A 26396-nucleotide genomic window follows, 5' to 3' on the forward strand; every position below is an offset into this window, starting at 1 on the left:
CACTTATTGATCATTTATTTTTGGCTTGCATTGTTTATGACTATCTATATTTCTGGTTTTAAGTCAATTTAAAATACTTTTGGAAGATGGCATGTATAGAAAAAAAAGGCAATGAAAATAACTTACCAGGGGAATTTTGACATGTTCCCCAATACCTTCATAAAATGGGGTGAAAACTTAGATGATCAGGAAATAGAAAGGAGTATTTAAGCTGAGCCTGGCCTGCAAAGATGAGTAGAATTTCCTTAGGTCAGCACAAGTGAATGAGACCATACTGGACGAAGACCGGAAAATACTTTGAACTGAATTTTAATGAAAACTCCACATATCAAATTATGTAAAATGTAGCTAAAGTAGTGCTAAGCTGGAAAATACTCAACGAGGAGCTGGAATTCAAAGCAAGGTCTGCCTGATTCCAAGCATATGCAGATTATTGTGATGTTTTTACCGCCGTTTCATCATCTTGAAACCTTTTTCTTTTTTTTTTTTTTTTTTGGTAACTTCTTGCTCTGTCACCCATGCTGGAGTGCAGTGATGTGATCACGGCTCACTGCAGCCTTGACCTCCTGGGGTTAAGCACTCCTCCCACCTTAACCTCCTGGCTAATTTTTTTTTTATTTTTTGTAGAGTATCCTGGTCTGTGTTGCCCAGGCTGGTCTTGAACTCCTGGGCTCAAGCAGTCCCTCTGCCTCAGCCTCCCAAATTGCTGGGATTACAGGTGGGATCCACTATGCCTGGCCAACATTCCTATTTTGTTACTTTTTAAGTGGTTAGTGATAGAAACTCATGTTGTTTTCCTTCCTAGGAGGAAAAAAGTAAGCCAGATGTGAATCTGAAAGATCTCCAGAGTGAAGAAGAGATTGATCATCCACTGATGATTCTAAAAGCAATCTTATTAGAGGTAGAGTATGTGTGTGTAAGTAATTGTGTGTATGTATATATTGTGTGTATGTGTGCATGTGTGTATATATGTAAGAATATACGCAGTTTAGTTGCTAGATGTGATATTATTACCATTCATAGTCTTTTTCCTTAAGGACATTCTCTGTATCTGTATTTTAATGATTTTTGTGGGGATTTTCTAGTTATGAATGAAATACATATTCATGGTAGAAAATTCAAGAAAAAAAGACAGAAAATATATAAAAAAGATGAGAAGTATAAATAGGCCAGATACAGTTATTGTAAGCACTTTGATATATATTCTTTGCATTCTGTTTTCTCTATGTTTATTTACATATATTGGAATTGGGTTATGATTTTTTGGGCTATTATTGTCATTTTAAACCAAATTGAGCTTTACTAAATGCTGTTTGCAATTTATTACATTTCCATATTATCCTTTTAATGTCTGTGTGACCTGAAATTATGTCCCCTTTTTCATTCCTAGTAGTCACTGATAATATCTCAAGTATATAACTTTTAAAGTTTGTTTAATATGCTGTTTTAAATATGTGAGGTCTTCTTTCATTTATTCATTCATCCTTAATAAATGATTTGCTATACTTCCTGCTAGGGACCTGGGCTGAATACTTTAATTATATCAATCTATGATGACTGTATGAATTTGCTAGGGCTGCCATGACAAAATGCCACAGACTGCATGGCTTAGATGATAGAAATGTATCTTCTGATAGTTTTGAAGGCTGAAGTCCAAGATCAAGGTGTTGGCAGTTTAGGTTTCTTCTGAGACCTCTCTCCTTGACTTGCAGATGGCTGTCTTCTTCCTGTGTCCTCACATGGTGTTTCTTCTGTGTGTGTGCTTCCTGGTGTTACTTTGTCCAAACTTCGTCTTCTTCTGATAATGCCAGTCAGGTTTACTTAGGGCCTACTCTAAAATGGAAAACAGCCTCGTTTTACCTTAATCACCTCTTTAAAGGTCTAATCTCCAAATGTAGTCACATTCTGAAATATTGTAGGTTAAAAATGCAACATGTGAATTTTGGGGAGATACAATTCAGCCTGTCACAGCTACATCTCACCCCCTTTTAGAACTTGTTTACACTTCAAAACATTTAGATAAGACATTAATCATCTTTGTTTTTGCACTTATGTATTTCTTCCAAAATTCTTGTTTAATATCAGTAATTGACATATTTAAATGAAAAATTCCTTTTTAATGTTGGGAATTTACCAAACCTTGGACTACTTTTGATATTGCTCTTCAAATGGTTAAACTGTGGCACACGGAAAATAGCAAAAATCCAAGTTTTCTCAACTGAGTCTTAACCAGTTTTTAAAAAGCTTTTTATAATAGCTGTGATTGAATCAACTTACGTGTTTGCTGTTCTAGGCATGTTTAATTAGGCATAATCCTGTTGGTCTCTTTGAATTTGTAAGTATGGAATTATTTCTCATCAGATTTTCTTAAGTGACTGTTTCTTTCATAAGGAGGAGAATAATCTAATTCCTGTTGATCAGCTGGGCCAGAAACTCTTGAAAAAGATAGGAATATCTTGGAACAAGAAGTACAGAAAACAGCATGGACCACTGCGGAAGGTAATACATGGCATCGTTTTGGGAAGTTCTAGTTCCAAGAAATTTCATTATGATCCCAACAACATGAATTCCTTGCAGAAAGATATTTAAAATAGGTGAAAATAAAGTCACCATATTTGTATAATGGCTAGAATCCAACTAAGTTACTTATTAAGTATTACTTACTGAGTTACTTATCATAGAAACAAGAAGTAAGCAAAAATAGTGAGGAGCAACTCCTAAAAAATGTCAGAGTTCATACCCTAAAGCTTATCATTTTACTTGTAGAAATGTCTTCAGATATTCACCCAGATTTCACTTGATTTTTTTACACAAAATTCTAGTAAAAGAATTTGCCTTTTTATCTAGGGTATCAAATTTATTGGCATAAACTTGTTCAAAATATCTCATTATCCTTTTAGTGTCTGTAGAACCTGAAGCTATGTTCCATTTTTCATTTCTGATATTAATAATTTTTATTTTCTCACGTTTTTTCAACAGTCTTGTTTGGGGATTATCAAGGTTTTTTTGTTTGTTTTTTTGAGTTGAGGTATACTCTGTTGCCCAGGCTGGAGTGCAGTGGCACGATCTTAGCTCACTCCAACCTCTGCCTCCCAGGCGCCAGTGATTCTCCTGCCTCAGCCTCCTGAGTAGCTAGCTGGTACTACAGGCATGTGCCACCACACCTAGCTAATTTTTGTAGAAATGGGGTTTTGCCATGTCACCCAGGCTGGTCTCAAACTCCTGGACTCAAGTGATCCGCCTGGCCATCAAGTTAATTTTTTAAAAACCTTTTCAAGAAACCAACTTTTGCCTTAGATGTAATTTGATGTAATGCTATTGATTTTCTCTATTGCTTTTCTATTTTCTATTTCATGGATATCTGTTCTTATTTTAAAGTATTTTCTTTCTTCTACTTCTTGGGACTTAATTTGATCATCTTTTTCTAGCTGCTTGGGTTGGTAACTCAGTTTTTTTTAAACCTTCTAATACACACTTTTAAAGCTCTAAATTTTCTTCCAAGCACTAGTTATATTCAGCAAGTTATATTGTTGAATATAGTTATATTGCTGAATATAGTCAGACAGTTATATTCAATAAGCTTTCATTTTCATTCAGTTTGAAATATTTTCTAATTTCTCTTATTTTTTCTTTGGCCCTTGGGTTCTTTGGAGGTGTGTTGGTTAATTTCCTAATATTTAGGGGGTTTCTAGTTATCTTTTCGTTATGTCAGTAAATTGATTTCTAATTAATGCCGTTGTACTTTGAGAACATACTCTATATGAGTTCAGTTCTTTTGAATTTATTAGGACTTGTTTTACGGTTCATAGTGTTGTCTATCCTGCTTAATGTTCTGTGTTCACTAAAGAAGTTGTTTTCTGCAGTTTTTGGAAGTAACATTTCACAAGTGACAACTAGATCAAATTGATTGTGTTCTTTGTTTCTTCTCTGTTCTTATTATATATGGTTTTGCCTTTTCTATTAATTACTGAGGAATTTTAAATCTCCCAACAATAATTGTGGATTTGTCTCATTTTTTTAAAAGAAAGTTTTGACAGTTTTTGCTTCATGTATCTTCCTGAAGCTATATTATTAGGTGCATACACACTTAGTATTGTTATTGCCTCCTGATGTGAAACACTTGCCTTTTTTCTGAGACAGAGTTTTGCTCTGTCACTCAGACTGAAGGGTAGGAGCACAATCACAGCTCACTACAGTCTCGATCTCCTGGGCCCACGAGATCCTCCTAGCTCAACCTCCTGAGTAGTTGAGACTACAGGCACACCTGGCCTCACCGGGCTATGAATTCTTTTTTAAATTTTTTATTTTGTAGAGATGGTGTCTCCGTATGTTGCCCAGGCTGGTCTCAAACTTCTGGGCTCAAGAGATCCTCCCACCTTGGCCTCCCAAAGTGCTGGGATTACAGGCATGAGCCACCACACCAGAAATGCTTGTCTTTATCTCTGCTAATATTCCTTGCCTTGAAATCTACCTTGTCTGGTATTAATGTAGCCATATAAGCTTTCTTATACATGTGTATCTCAGTATGAAGTTGGTTCTTGTTTATTTTGGAAAATTATGGTTTTTAAGGAATTGGTTCATTTATCTGAGGTGTCAAATTTGTTGGCATAAAGTTGTTTAAAATCTCACCATATTATCGTTTCAGTGTCTGTAGCATAGGAACTTATGTTTCCTTTTTCATTTCTGATATTGATAATTTGTCTTTTTTAGCTTTCTTTTTCATTGCTGGGGTTTATCAAGTTTATTAAACTTTTCAAGAAAACAACTTTGCTTGTGTTGATTTTCTCTGCTATTCTATTTTCTATCAGATGACAGAGAGTTTGAGAATCTTTTCCTTTTTATTAGAATGTTTAGTTATTTACATTAATATAATTTGTATGGCTGGGTTTGAATCTCTCATCTTACTATTTATTTTCTGTTTCTCCTCTATTCTTTGTTATTTTCTTGTTCCTTTCCTGCCTTCTTTTGGATTAATTAATAAATTTTTAGTGTCCCATTTTTATCTCTTTTGTTGGCTTTTTAATCTATGTATTTAATTTCATCTAGTGATTACACTATGTATAAATTAATATGGTAAATTACAAATTAATATTATACCACTTTATGTATACTGTAAGATGCTTACAATAGTATAATTTCATTTTCCCTTTCCCATTTTTCCTACTATTGCCTTCTTCTATTTTACTATTACATATAATGTAAATTCCACTATACTTTACTACCTCTGCTTAAACACTTTAGTGATTTTTAAATAAATTAAGGAAAGAATAGTGTTTTATATTTATCTTTTCTGGAGTTTATTGCTCATTGTTTATCCAGGTTTGCATTTAATATCATTTCCCTTCAACCTAGAGAGTTTCCTTTAGCATTTCTTGAAGTTCAGAATTGCAGGTGAAAAGTGCTTTCAGATTTTGTCTGAAAATGTTTATTTTACCTTCATTTTTTAGTGATATTTTTGATAGATACAGAATTCTAGGGTAATCACTTTGTGTTTTTCTCAGTGTTTTAGAGAGGCCCATTGTGTTCTGGCTTCCAGTATGTTGGACGAGAAGCCAACTGTCATTTTTTATTTCATTCTCTTGAATGTAATGTTTCTTTTTCTTGGTCTGCTTTTAAGATTTTCTTTTTATCTTTGGTTTTCAGCAGTTTGACAATAATGTATTTAGGTATTGTGTTCCTTGTGTTTATTTACATTTTATTGCTAAGTATTTTTAACATCTGTGGTCCAAAGTCTTTTTTAAAATTTTGGAAAAACTTTTGGCCATTATTTCTTCAATTTCTTTTTCTGCCTCATCTCTCTTTCTTTTTCTGGGAGTCTAACTATATACAGTCATCCTTCCATATCTATGGGGAACTGGTTCTAGAACCCCCAGATGACACCAAAATCTGCGGATGCTCAAGTCTCTTTCATGAAATGGCATAGTATTTGCATATGGTCTAGTCACATCCTCCTGTATACTTGGAGCTATCACTAGATTATGTGTAATACCTAACATAGGCTGGGCGTGGTGGCTTACACCTGTAATCCCAGCAAAAGGGAGGTCTAGGCAAGAGGATAGCTTGAGCCCAGGATTTTAAGACCAGTCCTGGCAACGTAGCAAGACCCCATCTGTAAAAAAATTTAAAAATTAGCTGGATGTGGTGGTACGCACATGTAGTCCCAGCTATTCGGGAAGCTAGGGTGAGGGGATTGCTTAAGTCTAAGAGTCTGAGGCTGCAGTGAGCTATGATCATGCATCGCACTGCAGACTGGGCAACAGAATGATACCCTGTCTCCAAAAGAAAAAAAAAGGAAACAAACCTAATACAATATAAATGTTATGTAAATAGTTGTACTGTATTTTAAATTTTTATTATTTTTCACTATTATACTGTTATTTATTTTAATGTTTTTGATTCATGGTTGGTGGAATCTGTGGATTTGGAAACTGCAGATACTGAGGACCAACTGTATATATTCGACCATTTGATAATTCCTCTCAGGTCTTAGATGTTCTGGGGACTTTTGTTTTGTTTTGTTTGAGACAGGGTCTCACTCTCTTGCCCAGGCTGAAGTGAAGTGGCGCAGTCTCGGCTCACTGCAACCTCTGTCTCCCAAGCTCAAGCAATCCTCCAACCTCAGCCTCCCGAGTAGCTGAGATTACTGGCATGTGTCACCATACCCAGCTAATTTTTTGTATTTTTTTGTAGAGATGAGGGTTTTGCCATGTTGGCCAGACTGGTGTTTTGTTCTTTCATTTTTTTCTTCTCCTGCTTCAATTTGGACAATTTCCATTGATCTGTCCTGTCCTCAGCTTTGCTAATTTTTTCTTCTACTGAGCCACTCTTCTGTTAAGACCACCAAATGAGCTATGCATTTCAGATATTATACTTTTTAGTTGTAGTCTTTCCACTTAGTTATTATTTAAAGTGTACATTTCTCTGCTGAAGTTCCCCTTCTCTTTACCCATTCTATTCATCTTTTCCTTTAAATTTTTTAACATATTTATAATAGCTATTTGCTATTATAGCTAGATTAATTCTGAATTTGATTCTGTTGACTCTTTTTTTTTTTTTTTTTTTTTTTTGAGACTGAGTCTGGCTCTGTCACCCACGCTGGAGTGCAGTGGCCGGATCTCAGCTCACTGCAAGCTCCGCCTCCCGGGTTTACGCCATTCTCCTGCCTCAGCCTCCGGAGTAGCTGGGACCACAGGCGCCCGCCACCTCGCCCGGCTAGTTTTTTGTATTTTTTAGTAGAGACGGGGTTTCACCGTGTTAGCCAGGATGGTCTCGATCTCCTGACCTCGTGATCCGCCCGTCTCAGCCTCCCAAAGTGCTGGGATTACAGGCTTGAGCCACCGCGCCCGGCTGACTCTTTTATTCTCTTTTGAATTGACCATTCCATCTCTTGATTATGAATAACATTGTCCTGTTTCTTTGCATGTCATATAATCTTTTCAATATAAATTTTTATTTTTTAATTACAACTTGATAAATTTTAGTTGTATATATTTGTAGGGGTACAGATTGATGTTTTAATATGCAGATACAATACAGAATAATTAAATCAAACAGTGAACATATCCATCATCTCAAATATTTATTTTTTGTGGTGAAATTTACTCTCAGCAATTTTGAAATCTACAGTATGTTATTATTTTCTGTATTTGCCACACTGTGCAATAGATTTTTTAAGAAAAACAACTTATTCCTACCTTTGAATTGAGGCTTTGTATCCTTTGACCATCATCTGTCCATGTCTTGCCCTCCTGCTCCATATAATCTCATATTGTGGATGATGTGTTGTGGAGACTCTGGATTATGTTATTTTTCTCTAAAGATCTTTGCATTGCATTCTAACAAGCCCTCAAATTACCTTTGAATCTTTTAGAGTCTGTGGAAGTTAAATTTTGGGCTTTAGGGTGGGTCCGTTACAATGGCCTGTGGGCAAAATGTGGCCTGCTGCCTGTTCTTACAGTCTTGAGCTAAGAACATGCCTTACATTTTTAAATGGTTACTTTTTAAAAGGTGAAGTGAGTACTAAGTAATGTTCTCAGTTTTGCTTCTGAAATATTTACCATCTGGCTCTTTAAGAAAAAGTTTGCCATCTCTTTCTAATTTGGCAGGACTTGAACTCCTTGTTCTTTCTTCTTGGCAGCAGGCAACCCTGCTCAGCTGTCGAACCTCCTGACTGATACTCTCTGCTGGGCTCTGCGCTGTCCATTCTACCATTTAGGAGTTAGCCAAGGATTTAGGAGGATTTGATACAGAACTGGGGCTGTTTCGAGGGATCTCGCGTCTCTGCTATTCTCAGATTCTGTCCCCTCAGCCCAGTAAGACTCTTGCCTTTTCTTGAAATCTGTTCCACCGTGCACTGCTACAAACTGGGTAGTAGTAGGTGAGTGCAGAACTCGCCTGGTTTGCTTCCCTTCTTTAAAGAAGTATGTCTTCACTTTATGCCTACTTTGGGTTCCTTTCCCAACAGTCGTTTTCCTTGTTTTGCGTAGAGTTTATCATTTTTATTAGGAATATTAGTCTAAGAAAATTTCTTTGTCATTACTGGGACAGACTGCATTGGTGTTTGAGGCTTAAAAGAGTTAATTCTCAACTATCAAAGAAAAGCTTGGCTATATAGAAAGTTCATTACTTAAAAACCCAAAGAACCAAAAAAAATGAAAAGAAAGTTCATTACTCAAAGCTTTCAAGTTGTTGATACTTTTTTGTACCTTAAAACAAATTAGCTACAACGATATTTTACTCTCTGTTCTCATACACAGTGTTAACAGTGTTGTCTTTGGGTTATGCCCTACACTCTTCTGTTTGTTGATAAAATAATACTTTTGATTAGAGAGTTGACATTACCACAGATTACTTTCTTTCCAAGAGAAAAATGCACAAATCACCTTTCCAGGGTGATTGATGAAGTACCCACGTGTTAAATTTAACTCCCAAGTAATTTTCTATATAAGTAAATTAGGCTGAGAGAAAAGGAAGAGACGCAAGGCCAGACAGAGGTTAGAAAGTGAGAGGATAGAGGCATAGGGGATGGGGAGGTAGAGACAGGCAATGGAGAAAGATATTTTTTTCTTCCTAATCCTTTAGCAAGAACTTTGGGATTGTAACTTAACCGTTACTTTCCTTTGATTTTCTGAGCTTGTCTGCCAGCTTTTAGAACAGACAACATTCACTTTAGTTCGGGTTAAAAGATAATTTAGGTTGATAATTACTACCTTATCCCAACAGAGTCTGTCTGGGTTTTCAAATTATCTTTTATGGTGGTACACTGTGTGACTGCTTTTGTTTTGTGCCTTGTTTAGATTGCTTTTAAATATTTCAAAAGTGTTTGTTCTACCTAATCTGTTCCACTTAAATACTTTTTTAAACAGCACTAGTGAGGTATAATTAAAATGCTTTTTAGATTGTAGCATAGCGACTTCCTCCCTTCGTGTAACTATCAGACTATTTAACAGAGCACTGTGGTTTTATTAAATGTTTTATTATACCTAGATGGATTTTCCTCCCTAGCTGGCCAGGTCAAAAATAAAAATGAAGTTAAACGATCTAATCACAGAAAGGAAGAAAACATTTTTTAATCACTTCTAATTTTTGTTTGAATAATTAACTTCGCATTTTTTTTGTCTGTTTCTGTGTAGTTCTTACAGCTCCATTCTCAGATATTTCTACTCAGTTCAGATGAAAGTATAGTTCGTCTCTTGAAGAATGGTTCTCTCCAGGCTGAGTCTGATTTCCAAAGGAATGACCAGCAAATTTTCGAGACGCTTCCTCCAGAATCCCCAGGTTTAAACAGTAGCATCTCCTGTCCCCACTGGTTTGATATAAATGATTCTAAAGTCCAGCCAATCAGGGAAAAGGATATTGAACAGCAATTTCAGGGTAAAGAAAGTGCCTACATGTTGTTTTATCGGAAATCCCAGTTGCAGAGACCCCCTGAAGGTATGGAAAGAAAAATGTTCCTATTTGTTTCAGTTAATGGCTTTAGAAGATAAACATGGAATGCTATTTGAGTTTTTATTCTTTTAAAAAAAGGTTTACTCTTGGAACAACTTAAAATATTTTAAAGCTAACAAGAACTATATTATGCCAAATGAAATCTAACAATTTGTCATTTTATAAAGATTATATACTTCTCTTTAATTTTCTACCCTGTAATAATGTAAGATCATCATTACATTTTCAAAACTGGATTTCCTTGGATAGCATAAAACCTTCTTGTGTTGGCAAACTTGAGTGCGATTGCCATGTGCTCAGACTTGGCTCTGTCATTCAGCCATATGTTGCCTTTGAATTTTAAGTGGCCTTGGTCTTATTTTTATATCTTCTTTATTTTCCTGATTCTTTTATATCTTCTCCTTTATGTTTATTTATATATTTTATTTCTATTATTTATCCTTTATTTATATATTTTCATATCTTCTCCTTTATTTTCCTGTTTCTCAATAAGACCTTTTGTGTGTTTATTCATTTATTTATTTTTAGAGATGCAACCTCACTCTGTCATCCAGGCTGGAGTGCAGTGGCATGATTGTTCACTGCAGCCTCTAATTCCTGGGCTCAAGTGATTCTCTTCCCTAAGTAGCTAGGCCTACAAGCTAGGCCTACAAGTAGCTAGGCCTACAAGCACATGCTGCCACACCTGGCTAATTTTCATTTTTTTAGAGACAGGGTCTTGCTGTGTTGCCCAGGTTGGTCTCGAACTCCTGGCCTCAAATGATGCTCACACCTCAGCCTCCCAAAGTGCTGGTGTCGTTGGTAGAGGGTCATGACTGCAAGTTGTCCAGGTTCTTGGCATTTCGAACAAAGAATTGGACAAAACACACAGCAATGCAAAGAATGAAGCAACAAAAGAACAAAAGCAGGAATGTATTGAAAACGAAACTACACTCCACAGTGTGGGAGCAGCCTGAGCAGCGGCTCAAGGACCAGATACAGAATCTTCTCGGGTCCAAATACCTCCTAGAAGTTTCCCATTAGCCACTTCATGCTCACCTCATGTAAATGAATTGGTAGCCCACAGTCAGTCTGATTGATTGCAGAAAGCAGCTAACCAGAGGCTGAAGTGCAGTTACAAAAGTCACTCTCATGTGCAAACATCTGATTGGTTGCTTTCTGGAACCAATCAGAGGCTAGGGTGAAGTTACAAAGTTATACTTCCATGCAAAGGAAGACATAGTCGGCTGTCAGTCTGATTGGTTGGGGGCAACACCCATTCAAAGGCTGGAGTGAAGTTGCAAAGTTGCAAACAAAGACCTTACCGGCAATCAGTCCGATTTGTTTCTGTCGTATTTGTTGCCAACCGCAAACATTCAGAGGCTGAAGTGGTTGCAAAGTTGCAAACAAAGACTCCACCCACAGTCTGATTTGTTGGGGTCACCCAATTTCCTATGTGTGCGCAGAAAAGGTCAAACGGAGTAGCCTCTGGTCCTTTTGTTACTTAGGCATGGAAAGTTAGGGTTTTCCTTTCAATTTTTTTCTAGGAAGTCTGCGAAACAGCCTTAGGTTACCTGTCTCCAGACCCTATTCTCCTGCCTCACTAGGATTACAGGCATGAGGCCTAGTAAGATTTTTTGATCACTTCTCAAAGTCTGCTCAAAAGTTAAAAACTCTAATGAGAAAAGCTTTATAGATTGAGACATATCTATTATTAGAGATGAGAATATTTTTCTTAGAGAATGAGAATAGCCATCATTTTTATAAAGAATAAAAATAAAGCAGTTACTAATTTGCATGTGAATCAAAGGAAATTAACTTTCCAGATCGAAAACAGTTACATAACTATGCTGTTAATCAAAAAGGCTTTGTATTTTTCTGGGAGGAAAAAAAGATATGGAAATGGTTCTGGTAAAAATATTGTGTATCAGAATTCACAGTTATAGAAATATATATTATCAGAAAAAGAATATCTTCAAATGGAGTATTAGTCTTTTTCATAGAATTTAATTTTAGTGTGTACATAATTGGAATATGTACTCAATGACAGTTCTCTTGTTAGCTTAGGAATCGAACAAAGATCCAACCAAAATCTCGATGTACTTTTTTGGGAATGAAGGGATAGAACTTTATGAAATGATTCTAAAATTCACCTGGAGAAATAAAGTAATAAAAACTGAAGAAGAGATGACTGAGGGAGAATTTGCTGTATCAGTAAAAACGTATTTATAAAGTTATAGCAATGAAGACAGTGTAGTGGCAATGCAAAAAGGTAGATCATTGAAAAAGAGCAGTAAACCCAGGAGTTGATCTAAGCATATTTGTGTTTTAATCCATGGTAAGGTAGCTCTTCAGATATTTTGGGGAAGGAAGGGCGTGAATTACTCGATAAATACAACTGGGAAGTTGGTTATTTGCTAGGGAAATAATTAAGCCATTTTTCTTTGTTATACAAATCACTTAAATGAAATTATAGTTCCTTTAATATTTATGTTAAGGAATCATAAAATGTGTAAAATATAAATATTTTATTTTAAAGTAAAGAAAACCTTTCTGAGCATAAAAGCAAAGAAAGAAAAAAACTAGGGAAAAGTGATATTATGTAACCCTTAAACAGAATTAAAAGGCAAATGACAAGCTAATGGAAAACAGGAAAATATATGACAAATTAATTTCCCCTATCTGTAGAGTGCGCTTACATATATTTCATTGTGCTCAGTAGTAAATTGGGGAAAGAATATAAATAAGTAATTTATAAAAGAAAGATTCCTATGTTTCAAAAAATTTTCAATTTAACCTGTAATCAAAAAAGAAGAAGAAGAATGGCGATGAGGTGAACATTAGTGAGATGCCCCACCAAGTCAGATACTATTTCCGTGACTCTTGGGTCTCAGTAGTTGACCTTTCCTCCAGAGTTGGTAAGTATGGAATATGATCAGTTTGAGTATGTGTATCTAAAAGCCTAGAAAATGTCATACCGTTTAAACCAGTAATTCTACTTTCACAAGTTTGTCTTGAAGTAATCAGAGCTGTATATGAATATTGATGCTCAAAGATGTTTATTGTTCCTACTATTTTAAAATAGTGATTAATTGGAAATCACCTTAATGTCTAACAGAAAAAGATTGGTTAGGTTAATTATGCTACTTATAGAATGGACTACTATGCAATCATTTATTTAAGACTTTGGAAAATACAGTGTATGAAATGAAAACAGATTTGTTGAATATGATCCCAATTTTTAAAATTGTGTGTGTGCCTGTGTGTGTGTGTGTGTGTGTGTATGTGTGTGTGTCTTGGGAGTGAAATTATGAGCAGCATCTATTTCTTTTACACTTAAAAAAAAATTCCAGAATTTTTACAGTAGTCAGTTATTGTATTTGTAATCAAGATGAAAATCTGAGGCCAGGCATGGTGGGTCACGCCTGTAATCTCAGCACATTGGGAGGCTGAGGCGGGCGGATCACTTGAGGCCAGGAGTTCAAAACCAGCCTGGGCAACATGGTGCAACCCTGTCTCTGCTAAAAATACAAAAATTAGCCAGGCATGGTGGCACGAGCCTGTAATCACAGCCACTCGGAGGCTGAGGCACGAGAATTGCTTGAACTTGGGAGGCAGAGGTTACAGTGAGCTGAGATTACGCCACTGCACTCCAGCCTGGGTGACAAAGTGAGACCCTGTCTCAAAAAAGTAAAGAAAAGAAGAAGAAAAAAGAAAAAGATGAAAATCTGGGTGTTCTTTTTAAAAAGTATACTTAAAAGAGTTGAAAAAAATTGAATTCTTCTAGCTTATCTTAAAGAACTATTTACTTTTCATTTGTTCTAACTTTTTCATGTTTCAGATGGGAAAACTGAGATCCTGAGAAAATTCATATTCACACAGCAAATTAGTAGCAGCTTTCCTAGCTCCCAGGACAGTCCTTTCTAGTCTTCATGCTACCTCTTCCAGCAACCAGATTTCATTTAGCCAACACAAGTTAATGAAAAATTTTGTTCACAGCTCGAGCTAATCCAAGATATGGGGTTCCATGTCATTTACTGAATGAAATGGATGCAGCTAACATTGAACTACAAACCAAAAGGTAATTTTAAATTACTTTTAGAGTTTGACTAGTGTTTCTGGAGAATAAAGATCTAATTTAGGCCTTAAGCATTCAATAATGAAAATTAACAAGAAAAAGAAATAGTCAACTAGTTAATGCAGGTGTCTCTTTGGCTGCTGAATTTTTATAGTGAGGGTAGCTTTAACTTTGAAATTATCCCTTATGTGTGAGAGTGAATTAAACAGTGACATATAAAATGGCCATTGCTAAGTAGGGATTGAAGCCTAAGACGAGTAGAGAAATCAGTGAGCGCATAGTTGGGCTAAATGAGTTGTATCCCAGCCTGGCCAGATTATTTCCTTGGGTCCAAAGAGAGCCTGCCGTGAAAATCACCCCTCATGGGTAAGTAGTTGTAGCGAACTGGCATGTAGTGAGAGAGGATCAGAGGTGGGCAGATTTTCAAAAGGAGGGAAATACGGATTCTATAACCTATTGAATCCAATGCTGATCTTGGGGGAAAGCCTATAATGGATTCTTACTTTAAGAGATGGTTTGTGGCCGGGCGCGGTGGCTCAAGCCTGTAATCCCAGCACTTTGGGAGGCCGAGGCGGGTGGATCACGAGGTCAGGAGATCGAGACCATCCTGGCTAACATGGTGAAACCCCGTCTCTACTAAAAATACAAAAAAATAGCCGGGCGAGGTGGCGGGCGCCTGTAGTCCCAGCTACTCGGAGGCTGAGGCGGGAGAATGGCGTGAACCCAGGAGGCGGAGCTTGCAGTGAGCCGAGATCGCGCCACTGCACTCCAGCCTGGGCGACACAGCGAGACTCCGTCTCAAAAAAAAAAAAAAAGAGATGGTTTGTGAGAACTTTATAATCTCAGCATTCTCTTTTGGGGCCTCACCTTTGACTCTGAAGAACTGCTTCTTTATTTGTGCTCTGTTAGAGTAAATCAGGTATTGGGTTAGGAAAATGGATGTTCCCATGATCTTCTTGTGGACTCAAATACCTAATTATATGACAGGGTGTATTTGACATTTTTATCATTGGCTTGGAGCTGGGGGAAAAAAGTACAGTGAATGACACAAGAGCAAAGAAACAACAAAAACCAACATACCAAAAAGATTAAAACTGAACAGAGTGAAATATCTTAAGTCTAAAAAATAACCTGCATAAGTGGTCTGGACTAGCAGTTGTTATTTAAAAAAAAAAAAAAAAAAAAAGGGTTGTCATCAGCCCGCACTAAGGTCTTTCATGTGGTTGTGCTCTCTGACCATGTTCACTGAAGTGTCCTGAAGTACCTGAGTTGTGCGATAAGCTTCGTTCCAGCTCCACATTGGCCAGACCCTACCTGTGTTTTGTGCTGGCTTCGAGTCAGCTGAGTGCATTCAGAGAAGAGCAGGCGACACCAGGCTGCTACCAAGGACTTTTAGCCTGGATAACGTGGTCTCAGGAGGTTCATGCTACTGGCTTCAAATATTTCGTGGGACCAGTCGCAGTGCCTCACACTTGCAATTCCAGCACTTTAGGAGACCGAGGCAGGCGGATCACCTGAGGTCAGGAGTTCAAGATGAGCCTGGTCAACATGGTGAAACCCCGTCTCTACAAAAAATACAAAAATTAGCCAGGCGTGGTGGCACACACATGTAATCCCAGCTACTCAGGAGAGTGAGGCAGGAGAATTGCTTGAACCTAGAAGGTGGAGGTTGCAGTGAGCCAGGATGGCACCACTGCACTCCAGCCTGGGTGACACAGTGAGACTCTGTCTTAAAAAAAAAAAAAGTCATGGGAGAGTGAGAGTGTGCAAAATCTAGTGGAAATAAGGATGATAGATGACATAGAAGTAAATCTGCTACTTAACACAATTATGTAAGCAGATCTCTAGCATTTTGTTCATAACTATAATATAATCTCAGAATTAGAAGATTTCAGGTGTCAGCCTTTGTTCAGAGAAATGGAGTTAACATTGCAGCCCACGTTAAAACAGTTTTCTCTTGGAATTCATGGCGACAGAACTGAATTTTTGCTATTGACTGAAAAACTAAAGTGACTAATTGTGGCTCATAGAAGAAAAATTGTTACTTAGGTAGGATGGAGAACTTAATTGTATTGTAAGCCAGATATCTTTGGTTTGAGATAAAACACAGTGTCTGTTACAAAAACACAGTATTTATGTATTTTTGTGCCTCTTTAAAGGGCAGAATGTGATTCTGCAAACAATACTGTTGAATTGCATCTTCACCTGGGCCCTCAGTACCATTTCTTCAATGGGGCTCTGCACCCGGTAGTCTCTCAAACAGAAAGCGTGTGGGATTTGACCTTTGATAAAAGAAAAACTTTAGGAGATCTCCGGCAGTCAATATTTCAGGTAATACAGCCTTACTTCCTCTTAATTTAGACATCAAGGACCATCTCCAGCTAGACTGTCCATTTCATTCTGTTTAGGATACAACTTTATTTTTCAAAGCTGCTTAGAAAGACCTGACATCTGCCACTTCACGGAGGGATGACCCAGATCTTCTAAGTCTTTTAGGAGGCTTTTCTCCACAGCTCCTACCAGCAGCTTTTCAGGTGGACCATCAGGCTGGTACATTTTATTTGAGGGGAAGAAAGAGTATGAAGTTGTCTCTTTTTTAGAAAATAAATGAAAGCAAATTGCCTTTCAAAGAGAGCGAAAAGATAAAGATGAGCATGTTGTTTAAAACTGAGAACTACTGAACAAGTGAAAGCAACTAACTTTGTACCCTGTAGTGTAGAACAGTATTTATTAATAATACTCTTAAGTGAAGGAAAGTATCTATTAGTCTAGAGTAAAAACAGTGCTGTAGTCTCCAAGTCATTTTCAAGATATGTTTTAATGATGATAATAGTAACAGCAGTGTTCTTTATTTTACTTACACTGCTTTCATATAAATTATATGATTTGGTTCTTTAATCTCATGAAGATACATTAGCCCCATTTGAAGACGAGGCAGTGTGATTTAAAGAGACTCAGTGTCTTGCCTATGGTCCTAAACCTAGTTGATGGAGCTGGGACTCCGTCCCTGGTCTCCTTACTCTTCATCTAGGGTTTTTTCCTCCTAATCACACTCCTGCTCCACACTACTTTCTGATCAAGGAAAAGGGAGATAGAAAATGTTAGCTTTTTGTGTTTTTTCCCAGAAATTAGTTTAATGAATTTTCTGAAAAATCGTATTACTCACCAAAACTATTAGCTTTCTTTCAATTTTCTTCTGCTAAGAAAAGCAAAGCAATTTCCCTTTTGACCTTAGTTGTTGATTTGAAGTTATTTAAACACTAGATCAGTGTCAGGATTTCTAAAATTGTCTAATCTTTCTGAACTTTTTCATTAGAAATTTATTTCTGAGCCAATTCTAGCATTGTTGATACAGGTGGATGTGGGAATCTGAACCTGTCTAGGGGGATATTGTAAATGGAAAGGATCTTACTCACTTTGTAAGTGTGAGGTACACTCCAGTCTGTGCTTTTTGGTGTTTTAAATGTATATCCCTACTAACTATTCTCTTACAGGGAAGTTACTGACAAGAGGCTAGGAAACTTAGTTCACAGCAAACTAATTGCTTGTAAATAAGAAATTTCTTTTTAAGAAAATACCTTATGGTATTGTAGAGAATGACTAGATAGGAATGACTTTTATGGTGATATTATTTTGGTGATCTTGCCACGGCGCTGAGACTCTCAGATCTAGAAACGAAGCCCTGGTAATCTATTAAGTAAACTGGTAATGCACCTTTATAAATTTGCAATGGGAGACATTCCTTTCAAGCAACTAGAAGATGAGTGTGTGCTAGAGTCAGGACTGCATTTCCCTCAACATTACTAATTCCACAAATTAGTCTTGCTCTTTTGAGTAAAAATTCCTAGGCTGGCATGCTCATCAACTTGCTTTCTGAGAAAAGTGCTCTTCATATATATTAAGCAGAATTGTTTAGATGGTTGTTGTGCCCTTCGTGTATGCCAGAATTCTTCACTCAGGAATGGAGGAGATTAGCCATCTTGGGATTTGACTAATTTAACAAGCGATGCCTTCTTTTGAAGTTTGCGGTGTTGGCTGGGAGTGAGAGTATTCATTTGCTTGCTCTTTGTGTCATCTTCTTATGTAAGTTGGCACAGTAACCTGGAAAGGTGATATGTATGTGTCACTTTTCAATGTTCTCTTTTCTTTCATTAATATTCTTCAGCTGTTAGAATTTTGGGAAGGAGACATGGTTCTTAGTGTTGCAAAGCTTGTACCAGCAGGACTTCACATTTACCAGACACTTGGCGGTAAGATAAATATGAAAACATAGCAACTCACTCTTATACATCTGTATTTTTGTCCGGCTCATCTGTGATTTTCTGCTCCTTGTCAGTCCTTCCCCACCTACTACTTGCTTAACTAAGTAGATTATCTTCACACTGTAAGTTTTCCAAAAGAAATAATATATCCGAGTTTTAATGTGTACAGTTTATATAATGTGTGAAATTCTTCTAACATGGAAACATTTTATTTTTTCTCAAATTAAGGCTACCCTACTAAAAATTTCTTGAAAAGCTTTAGAATTTTTTATATTGACACATATTGTTGAGCAACATGGTTTCAAACCATCTGAATCATATTTATATGACTTGATTTTCTGCCCAACTCTCAGCTTCAGATTCTGTAGTAAAACAAGAAATACTTTGGGAGTTTGAAAGCATTTACTTCCTTTAGCAGCAAAACAATGAAAATTAACAGTAGTGGCAGTAACATCTAATTTGGACCAAAATCTGTAATAGGTGTTTTATGTTAATTATCTCACTTGATTCTCATAAAATTCTTTTATCCCCATTTCATAAATGAAAAAACTGAGCTGAGAGACTTGAAGCACACAAAGACATACAGCTTGTGTTATGGACGTATCAGTGGAGCTGGGACCATTCCATGCCTAAGCCTAACTCCTGTTTCCAATGTCATGTGCCTTAAGTACACTTGACCTTTGGATTATCTCTTTTGTCCTGCCACCATGCTCACAAAGCTTTTGTAACAACATTTTAAAGAAAAATTACGAAATGAGATGTCAATAGAATAAAAATAATTACTACTTTTTAAATTTTCCTTAGTGAAAATACTTTTTCAAAGAAATATTTGTCTCAGCTCTTTCTTTAGCTCAGTCATTTCTGATGGTCGTGATGAATGGTCTCACTGGTGATCTCTTTCTAGGGGATGAACTGACACTGTGTGAAACTGAAATTGCTGATGGAGAAGATATCTTTGTGTGGAATGGGGTGGAGGTAAAAAAAAATGCTGAAGAAATATTCGTGATAATTTTGGATGTTTTAAAAGTCGTAATGGCTGGGCATGGTGGCTCATGCCTGTAATCCCAGTACTTTGGGAGGGCGAGGCAGGCAGATCACCTGAGGTCAGGAATTCAAGACCAGCCTGGCCAACATGGTGAAACCCCATCTCTACTAAAAATACAAAAATTGGCCGGGCATGGTGGTGTATGCCTGTAGTCCCAGTGACTTGGGAGGCTGAGGCAGGAGAATCGCTTGAACCTGGAAAGTGGAGGTTGCAGTGAGCTGAGATTATACCACTGGACTCCAGCCTGGGTGACAGGGCAAGACTCCATCTCAAAAAAAAAGTCATTGTAATGAAATTTTATTCAGCCTATGTGAGGGCAATTAGATATTAGAAAACTACTGAAATGCTTGATAAATGTTAGACAATCAGTGCTAGTTGTACGTCAAGGAGACATTTCTTGAGTGCCTCCGTTATACCAGGTTGTGTGTCAGATGCTAGGTCAAAGGCCAGTCAGTTGATCTGTGTCCTTTTAGGCCCTCATTGTGTGAAGAACTGCACCATATGTGCTGGAGTAGGGGTCTGTGCATAGTGCCTGTGGGAATTTAGAAGAGTGAGGATCTATACTGAGTTGGGGAGTCGTTGGGGTGGTTTGGAGGTGGAGAGTGAATTTTCTATCTCTAGAGGGTGGCCAGGAGCACTTCAGCCACTCTGTGAACTGACCTTGGCCAATCTGGCTTCATCACCACCCGTGATAACTCATAAATCTCTATCTCCAGTCTATCGTAGATTTCTTCTAAAAAAATAAAAGGTAGATAAGAAAGTTTCAAAAGAAAGATCTGAAGTTGTTCCTTTGATGCTTAACAGACATTTGTGAAAATTTTATTTCACTTGGAAAAAATGAGAGTTGTTCTCTAAGAGTAATCTTTTACCATGTTATATTGACAATGTTGGCAAGTATCAACTGTACTAATGGTTTTCTTGATATGATTGCAGGTTGGTGGAGTCCACATTCAAACTGGTATTGACTGCGAACCTCTGCTTTTAAATGTTCTTCATCTGGACACAAGCAGTGAAGGAGAAAAGTGTTGCCAGGTGATAGAATCTCCACATGTCTTTCCATCTAATGCAGAAGTGGGCACTGTCCTCACAGCCTTAGCAATCCCAGCAGGTGTCATCTTCATCAACAGTGCTGGATGCCCAGGTGGGGAGGGTTGGATGGCCATCTCCAAGGAAGACATGAGGAAGACGTTCAGGGAGCAAGGGCTCGGAAATGGAAGCTCAGTTTTAATTCAGGATTCTCATGATGATAACAGGTAACTCGCTAACAGGAGAAAAAGGATTTCTAGAAGTCATTTTAATTACAGTACCACCCAGCAGAACTCTAAAGCTTTATTTTAGTGACAAGGGTTGAATGTTTCTTTATTTCTAGACATTATGTTCTAAATATTGTATACACGAATGTTGTAGGTTATGTAACTTAGAGAAAAAAATGATGTTTTGTAAGGGACTTTTGGTAAATGTGGTGAGAAAATAATATAAGTATCCCTGATTTTCTAGACTATATAGAGTATCAATTAGTTGGCTATAATGCAAGTTATCAGGTGAATTCTGATTAGGGCTGGTTATAAAACCGAAGGAACATTCTCGCAGAGAAAATTCCTGAAAATCTTCCTGAAGAAGGTATAAACATTATGGCTAAATTGTTTCTGGATATTTTGTTTCAGGAGACCCATAAGTTGACTCATGGTTTCCTTATAATCCCTTCTGTGACTCTTGAGAGCCCAGTTGCCCAAATAGAGCAGTTACCTGGCGAATTACCCCTATGAATCCTGCGGTCACATTTAAAGCTACATCTGTCTTTTTGTCATCTGTGTCTGTGATAGTACTTTGCTGTAGTCAATGTGTCATACACTGTAGCTGCAATATTTCCATATATTGAAGATTTCAAGTTCCCTGTTTTCTCAGTGCTACAAATTTACTTAGATTGCAGGACTTCTGCATCATTATTTATAGTGGCTTTGACGCAGAGCAGCAGAGCACTTATTTCATAGTACACTTACCACTGTTACTCTTTTGGACAGGGGTTTCTCAGACATTGTCCACCTTGTTTATAAGAACTGTATTTCCTTTATAAAAGGCAGTATACATTTATTGGGACTGGGGAAATCCCTCTTCTCACCATGCACTGTTAATTACTGTTAGCATTTGGGTGCCTTTCTTTTTAAACCTAATAATGATTATTTTGTAGATGTATCTTGCTTTCCATCCCCTCTGCCCAACCTTGAGATTTGTAGACTCTTTATAAACTGCCTTGGATGGATACATAGTAATCTATGTAGTTTGCCTAGCTGTGCTCCTAGGCAAGTCAGTAGGATGTAATGGGACCTTGGGCAAGGTATTTCGTCTTTCTCTGCTCAGTCTTCTTGTCTGTAAAATGGGGATAATAACTAGTGCCAGCTTCATAGAGTTGAGAAGATTGAAAGAGTTAAGTGCTTACAAAGTACACACAGTAAGTGCTAAATGTTTTAGTTAATGCAGTCATTGTCATGATTATCATACAGTTTTTCACTATTTTAAGGTAGTCTTCACGGAACATCTTGTGCTTCAAACTTTGTATTTGGGATTGCTAGCTTAAGGTGGGAGCTCAGAATGGAATAACTGCAATAAAGAGTAGAATTATGTTTCAGAGCTCTGATGCACATTCCCAAAGAGGACTTCTGCAAGCCCATTAGTGCTTCTGTGTGAATTGGAAAGAAGGCACCTCTTCAGGACCCTTTACTACTATCTGTAGGAAAATGTTAGAACAAGATACTCTACTGCCGACTGCTTTTATAAAACAAAACTCTCAAAAATTCAGTATACAATGTATATGCCATGTGTGACACTCCTTAGACGTGGCCCTTTTGTGCAGTGTCAGTCTACAGACTACACATGGCTGCCCTGTTGTTAAATGAAATCTAGATCAGGTAGGGTAGGCTCCTGGCCTAGGCGCTCTTTTAAAGCTCCCCTAGTGATTGCAGGGTGCAGGCAGAAGTGAGCAACTGATTGTTTACTTACGGAAGTTCTCTGTGGAAAAATGTGGCAACAAATTATGTGGGAAAATCAAAGAATATTTGGAGTCATGAATATAGACTCTGTAGACTACTGCCTAACATTACCCTGCAAAGATAGCCCACTTATCATAGAAACGACTCAGTAGAACTAGTCACCTCTAATTAGTCACATTAAGTGACACATGCAGAGCTTTGGAAGTGATGCCTAAGGAAAGGTATTAATTTCTGATCTCTTCTTTTTACCTACAGCTTGTTGACCAAGGAAGAGAAATGGGTCACTAGTATAAATGAGATTGACTGGCTCCATGTTAAAAATTTATGCCAGGTAGACTCTGAAGAGAAGCAGGTTAAAATATCAGCAACTGTTAACACAGTGAGTAGAATATAATTAAAGGTTGGCTGATAGATTTTCAGTTAACAGAATTTTATTTAGAAAACAATACCTTAATCTTTCAGAACAGTTGTCTCAAGAGACTTCAAATCTTAGGAAGTTAGCTTTTTATTTAACATTTGATTATTGCTTGTTTACCTATGTTAGTTGGCTCTTAGCATATTTCAAGAAAATACGTGCCTTTTAAAGTTTCCTCCAAAGCCTAGAATTAGAATGTGGGAGTTACTTATTTAGTTAGTTCATGGAATTCTCTGGCTTCCTTGAAAATGCTATTTTCAAGGGTCTTTTCTGTATTTTTTTTTAAACCAAGTATACATGTGTTTTGGTTTTGTGCTGTGGACTTCTGTTTTTTAAATTTATCTTAAATGGTTTTACATTATACTCTGTTTTTCTATAAAGCCAGGTGTTCTTAAAAGGAACTCTTCTAGTTCTCCATTTGAAGACTAGTTTCCTTAAACATCATCTCAGGAAATACCTTTTTATATTTATGTAGTCTCAATTCATTATGGGTTTTTTTTCTATAACAAGTTGAAACTTACTAGAATGTTGTTTTCTTTTATATAAATATTATAATTTCTTAAAGTGTGTTAATATTTATACACTAAGATGCATACACTAAAGTTCGGAAGATCTACTACCTTGACCCTAAGTGAGAGACTTTGGTGAAGTCCTTTATGACTCATTCTGTTTCTTCTTTCCACAGTGTGGGGTACTGTGGGAGGATAGATTGTCTGACATCAGTTTTACTCCTAAATTTCCAAGATTTTATATCCTAGAGAAAATTCGGTTAAACCAAAAAAGGGAAAGAATCTAAAATAAAGTCATTTAAACAGCAATTTTAAATAGTGCTCTTGGGCTGATAGTATACATTTTTATTTATGCTTACTGGCCCACATTCATCATTCCTGACACAGAGAAATGTGATTGCCCTGAGTTTATTTTGTTTGCTTTCATGAGAAAAGTTAGTGGTTTGTCAGCTTATTGCCTTTCAGCTACAATTGTTTCTTTAGTTTTCTGTAGGTGTCCTTTCTGTTCCAGTTAACATCAATTTGGTAAAAACTTAACTATGAAGATCTAAGTTTTTGCTTTTGATCTTATAAAAGAATTTCAGGGATGGAAAAATTTTAAGTAGGCAAAAACTACTAAATGTCAGGTAATTAATATCTCAAATAATTTGTTTATGCACACAGTGACAATCCTCATTTTCATCTCCTCCCGTTTTTTACAACTTAGTCATTATTTTATTTATCTATTTTAGATGGTGTTTGATATTCGAATTAAAGCCATAAAGGAATTAAAATTAATGAAGGAACTAGGTAATCATTTACATTTGCTTTTTGGTTCTTTAATTTTGGTCTTGAAGAAAATATAGGAGAATACAAAAAATAATTTAGGGAAAACTCATATACCTACCACCCAAAATGGACAAATGTTAACTTTTTGTCATATGTTTGTTTTTGTTTGAAACATTATAAATGAAGTTAAAGTCCCCTATGTTCTCCTCCTCAGACCTATTCTTTCTCTCCTTCCCCAAATACAATGAGTATATCTGATGTGGATATGTATCTAGACCATGTATTCATGTGAACTGTTCTGAATGTACATTCTGCAAACTCACTGTTCACTTACCATTAGGCTTTCTGTGACAACTTTATGAAGATATAATCTACATACCATAAAATTCACTCAGTTTAAGTGTATAATTCAGTAATCATCAGTAAATGTGTAGAGTTCTGTAACCATCACCACAATCCAGTTTCAGAATACTTCCATTACTCCAAAAAGATCCCTGTACCCATTTGTAGTCGAAGCCCCTGGCAACCACTAATCTACTTTCTGTCTCTATAGACTTTATTTTCTTAATATTTAATATAATTGGGATCATAAAACATACAGTCTTTTGTGTCTGGCTTCTTTCACGTAGCATATCATTTTTGAGGTTCATCCATGATTTCGCATGTATCAATAGCTTGTTCCTTTGTATTGCGGACTAGTCTAGTATTCCATTATATGGATAGTATCACATTTTGTTTATCCTGGACAAACATGAGTTGATAGACATTTGGATTATTTCTACTTTTGTACTTTTATGAATAATGCCACTATAAACTTTTACACATAAGTCTTGATGTGGAGATATGTTTTCATTTCTCTTGGGTAGATATACAGGACTGGAATTGCTGGGTCATATGCAAATTTGTGTTTAACTTTATAAGAAACCACCATACTATTTTCCAAAGTGACTGAACCATTTATATTCCCACTAGCAATGTGTCAGGGTTGCAGTTTCTACATGTCCTTGTCAATCTGTGATTAATTGTGATTATCTTTTTTTTTTTTTTTGGAGACAGAGTCTCACTGTGTCAGCCAGGCTGGAGTGCAATGGCACAATCTCAGCTCACTGTAACCTCCGTCTCCCAGGCTCAAGCAATTCTCCTGTCTCAGCCTCCCAAGTAGCTGGGATTACAGGTGTGTGTTACCACGCCCGGCTAATTTTTGTATTTTTAGTAGAGACAGGGTTTCACCATGTTGGCCAGGCTGGTCTCAAATTCCTGACCTCAGGTAATCCGCTCGCCTTGACCTCCCAAAGTGCTGGGATTACAGGCATGAGATACCGAGCCCAGCCATCTTTTTTTTTTTTTTAAGAATCAGCTGTTACTGGTTTGGTTTTGACTTTTTTTTTTTTAAACATGTTTTGAGCACAGCTTTTATTATTATTTTTTCCATAGGTTATTGGATACAGGTGGTATTTGGTTACATGAATACATTCTTTAGTGGTGCTTTGTGAGATTTTGGTGCACCAATCACCCGAGCAGTATACACTACACCCTATTCATAGTCTTTTATCCCTCGTCCTCCTCCTACCCTTCCCCCACAAGTCCCCAAAGTCCACTGTATCATTCTTATGCCTTTGTGTCTTCATAGCTTAGCTCCCACATATCAGTGAGAACGTACGGTGTTTGGTTTTCCATTCCTGAGTTACTTCACGTATAATAATAGTCTCCAATCTCATCCAGGTTGCAGCAAATGCCATTAATTTATTCCTTTTTATGACTGAGGAGTATTCCATCATATATATACACCTATATGTACACACATATACCTATATATATGTGTGTATATACCACACACACAGTTTCTTTATCCACTCATTGACGGGCATTTGGGTTGGTTCCACGATTTTGCAGTTGCAAACTGTGCTGCTATAAACATGCATGTGCAAGTATCTTTTTCGTATAATGACTTCTTTTCTTCTGGGTAGATACCAACTAGTGGGATTGCTGGATCAAATGGTAGCTCTACTTTTAGTTCTTAAGGAATCTCCACACTGTGTTCCATAGTGGCTGTACTAGTTTACATTCCCACCAGGAGTATAGAAGTGTTCCCTAATCACCATATCCACACCAACATGGCCATTCTACTGAATGTGAATTAGTATCTTAATGCATGTAAATTTAGTAAGAACTCAAAGTCATATAAAGAAATTCATTGCCCTTTTACCTACCAGCAACAACAACAACAAAATTGACATCAAAATTAAGAAAACATTTATAATAGCATAAAATATTATGGAATACTTAGACATAAATGAACAAAATATGTACAAGACCTGTACACTGAAAACTAGGAAATATTGCTGTGAGATATTTAAGAAGACCTGAATAAATAAAACAATATACCACATTCACGAATCGGACAA

General features: G+C 36.8%; 2 protein-coding genes and 1 pseudogene across 5 annotated transcripts in view; all 3 read left to right on the forward strand.

Moving 5' to 3' along the window:
• The window catches only part of LOC116268648, a 143787-nt pseudogene that overhangs the window by 75747 nt on the left and 41644 nt on the right, over positions 1-26396 (forward strand).
• The window catches only part of UGT1A10B (UDP glycosyl transferase 1A10B), a 229057-nt gene that overhangs the window by 44359 nt on the left and 158302 nt on the right, over positions 1-26396 (forward strand).
• LOC116269205 (ubiquitin carboxyl-terminal hydrolase 40-like) overlaps positions 1-26396 on the forward strand; it is a 79191-nt gene that overhangs the window by 21640 nt on the left and 31155 nt on the right. For 3 of the 4 annotated variants that reach the window (XM_031651621.1, XM_031651623.1, XM_031651624.1), the window contains exons 9-18: positions 806-916; positions 2392-2499; positions 9633-9933; positions 13927-14008; positions 16165-16336; positions 18171-18255; positions 19172-19242; positions 20246-20565; positions 22555-22678; positions 23955-24012. In XM_031651621.1, coding sequence (XP_031507481.1) covers positions 806-916; positions 2392-2499; positions 9633-9933; positions 13927-14008; positions 16165-16336; positions 18171-18255; positions 19172-19242; positions 20246-20565; positions 22555-22678; positions 23955-24012 — 1432 coding nt within the window. The remainder of the gene's footprint in view (positions 1-805; positions 917-2391; positions 2500-9632; positions 9934-13926; positions 14009-16164; positions 16337-18170; positions 18256-19171; positions 19243-20245; positions 20566-22554; positions 22679-23954; positions 24013-26396) is intronic. The other variant, XM_031651622.1, reaches the window with a different exon arrangement.

This window comes from Papio anubis, chromosome 10 (genome assembly GCF_008728515.1).
Source record: "Papio anubis isolate 15944 chromosome 10, Panubis1.0, whole genome shotgun sequence".
Classification (NCBI taxonomy): Eukaryota; Metazoa; Chordata; class Mammalia; order Primates; family Cercopithecidae; genus Papio; species Papio anubis.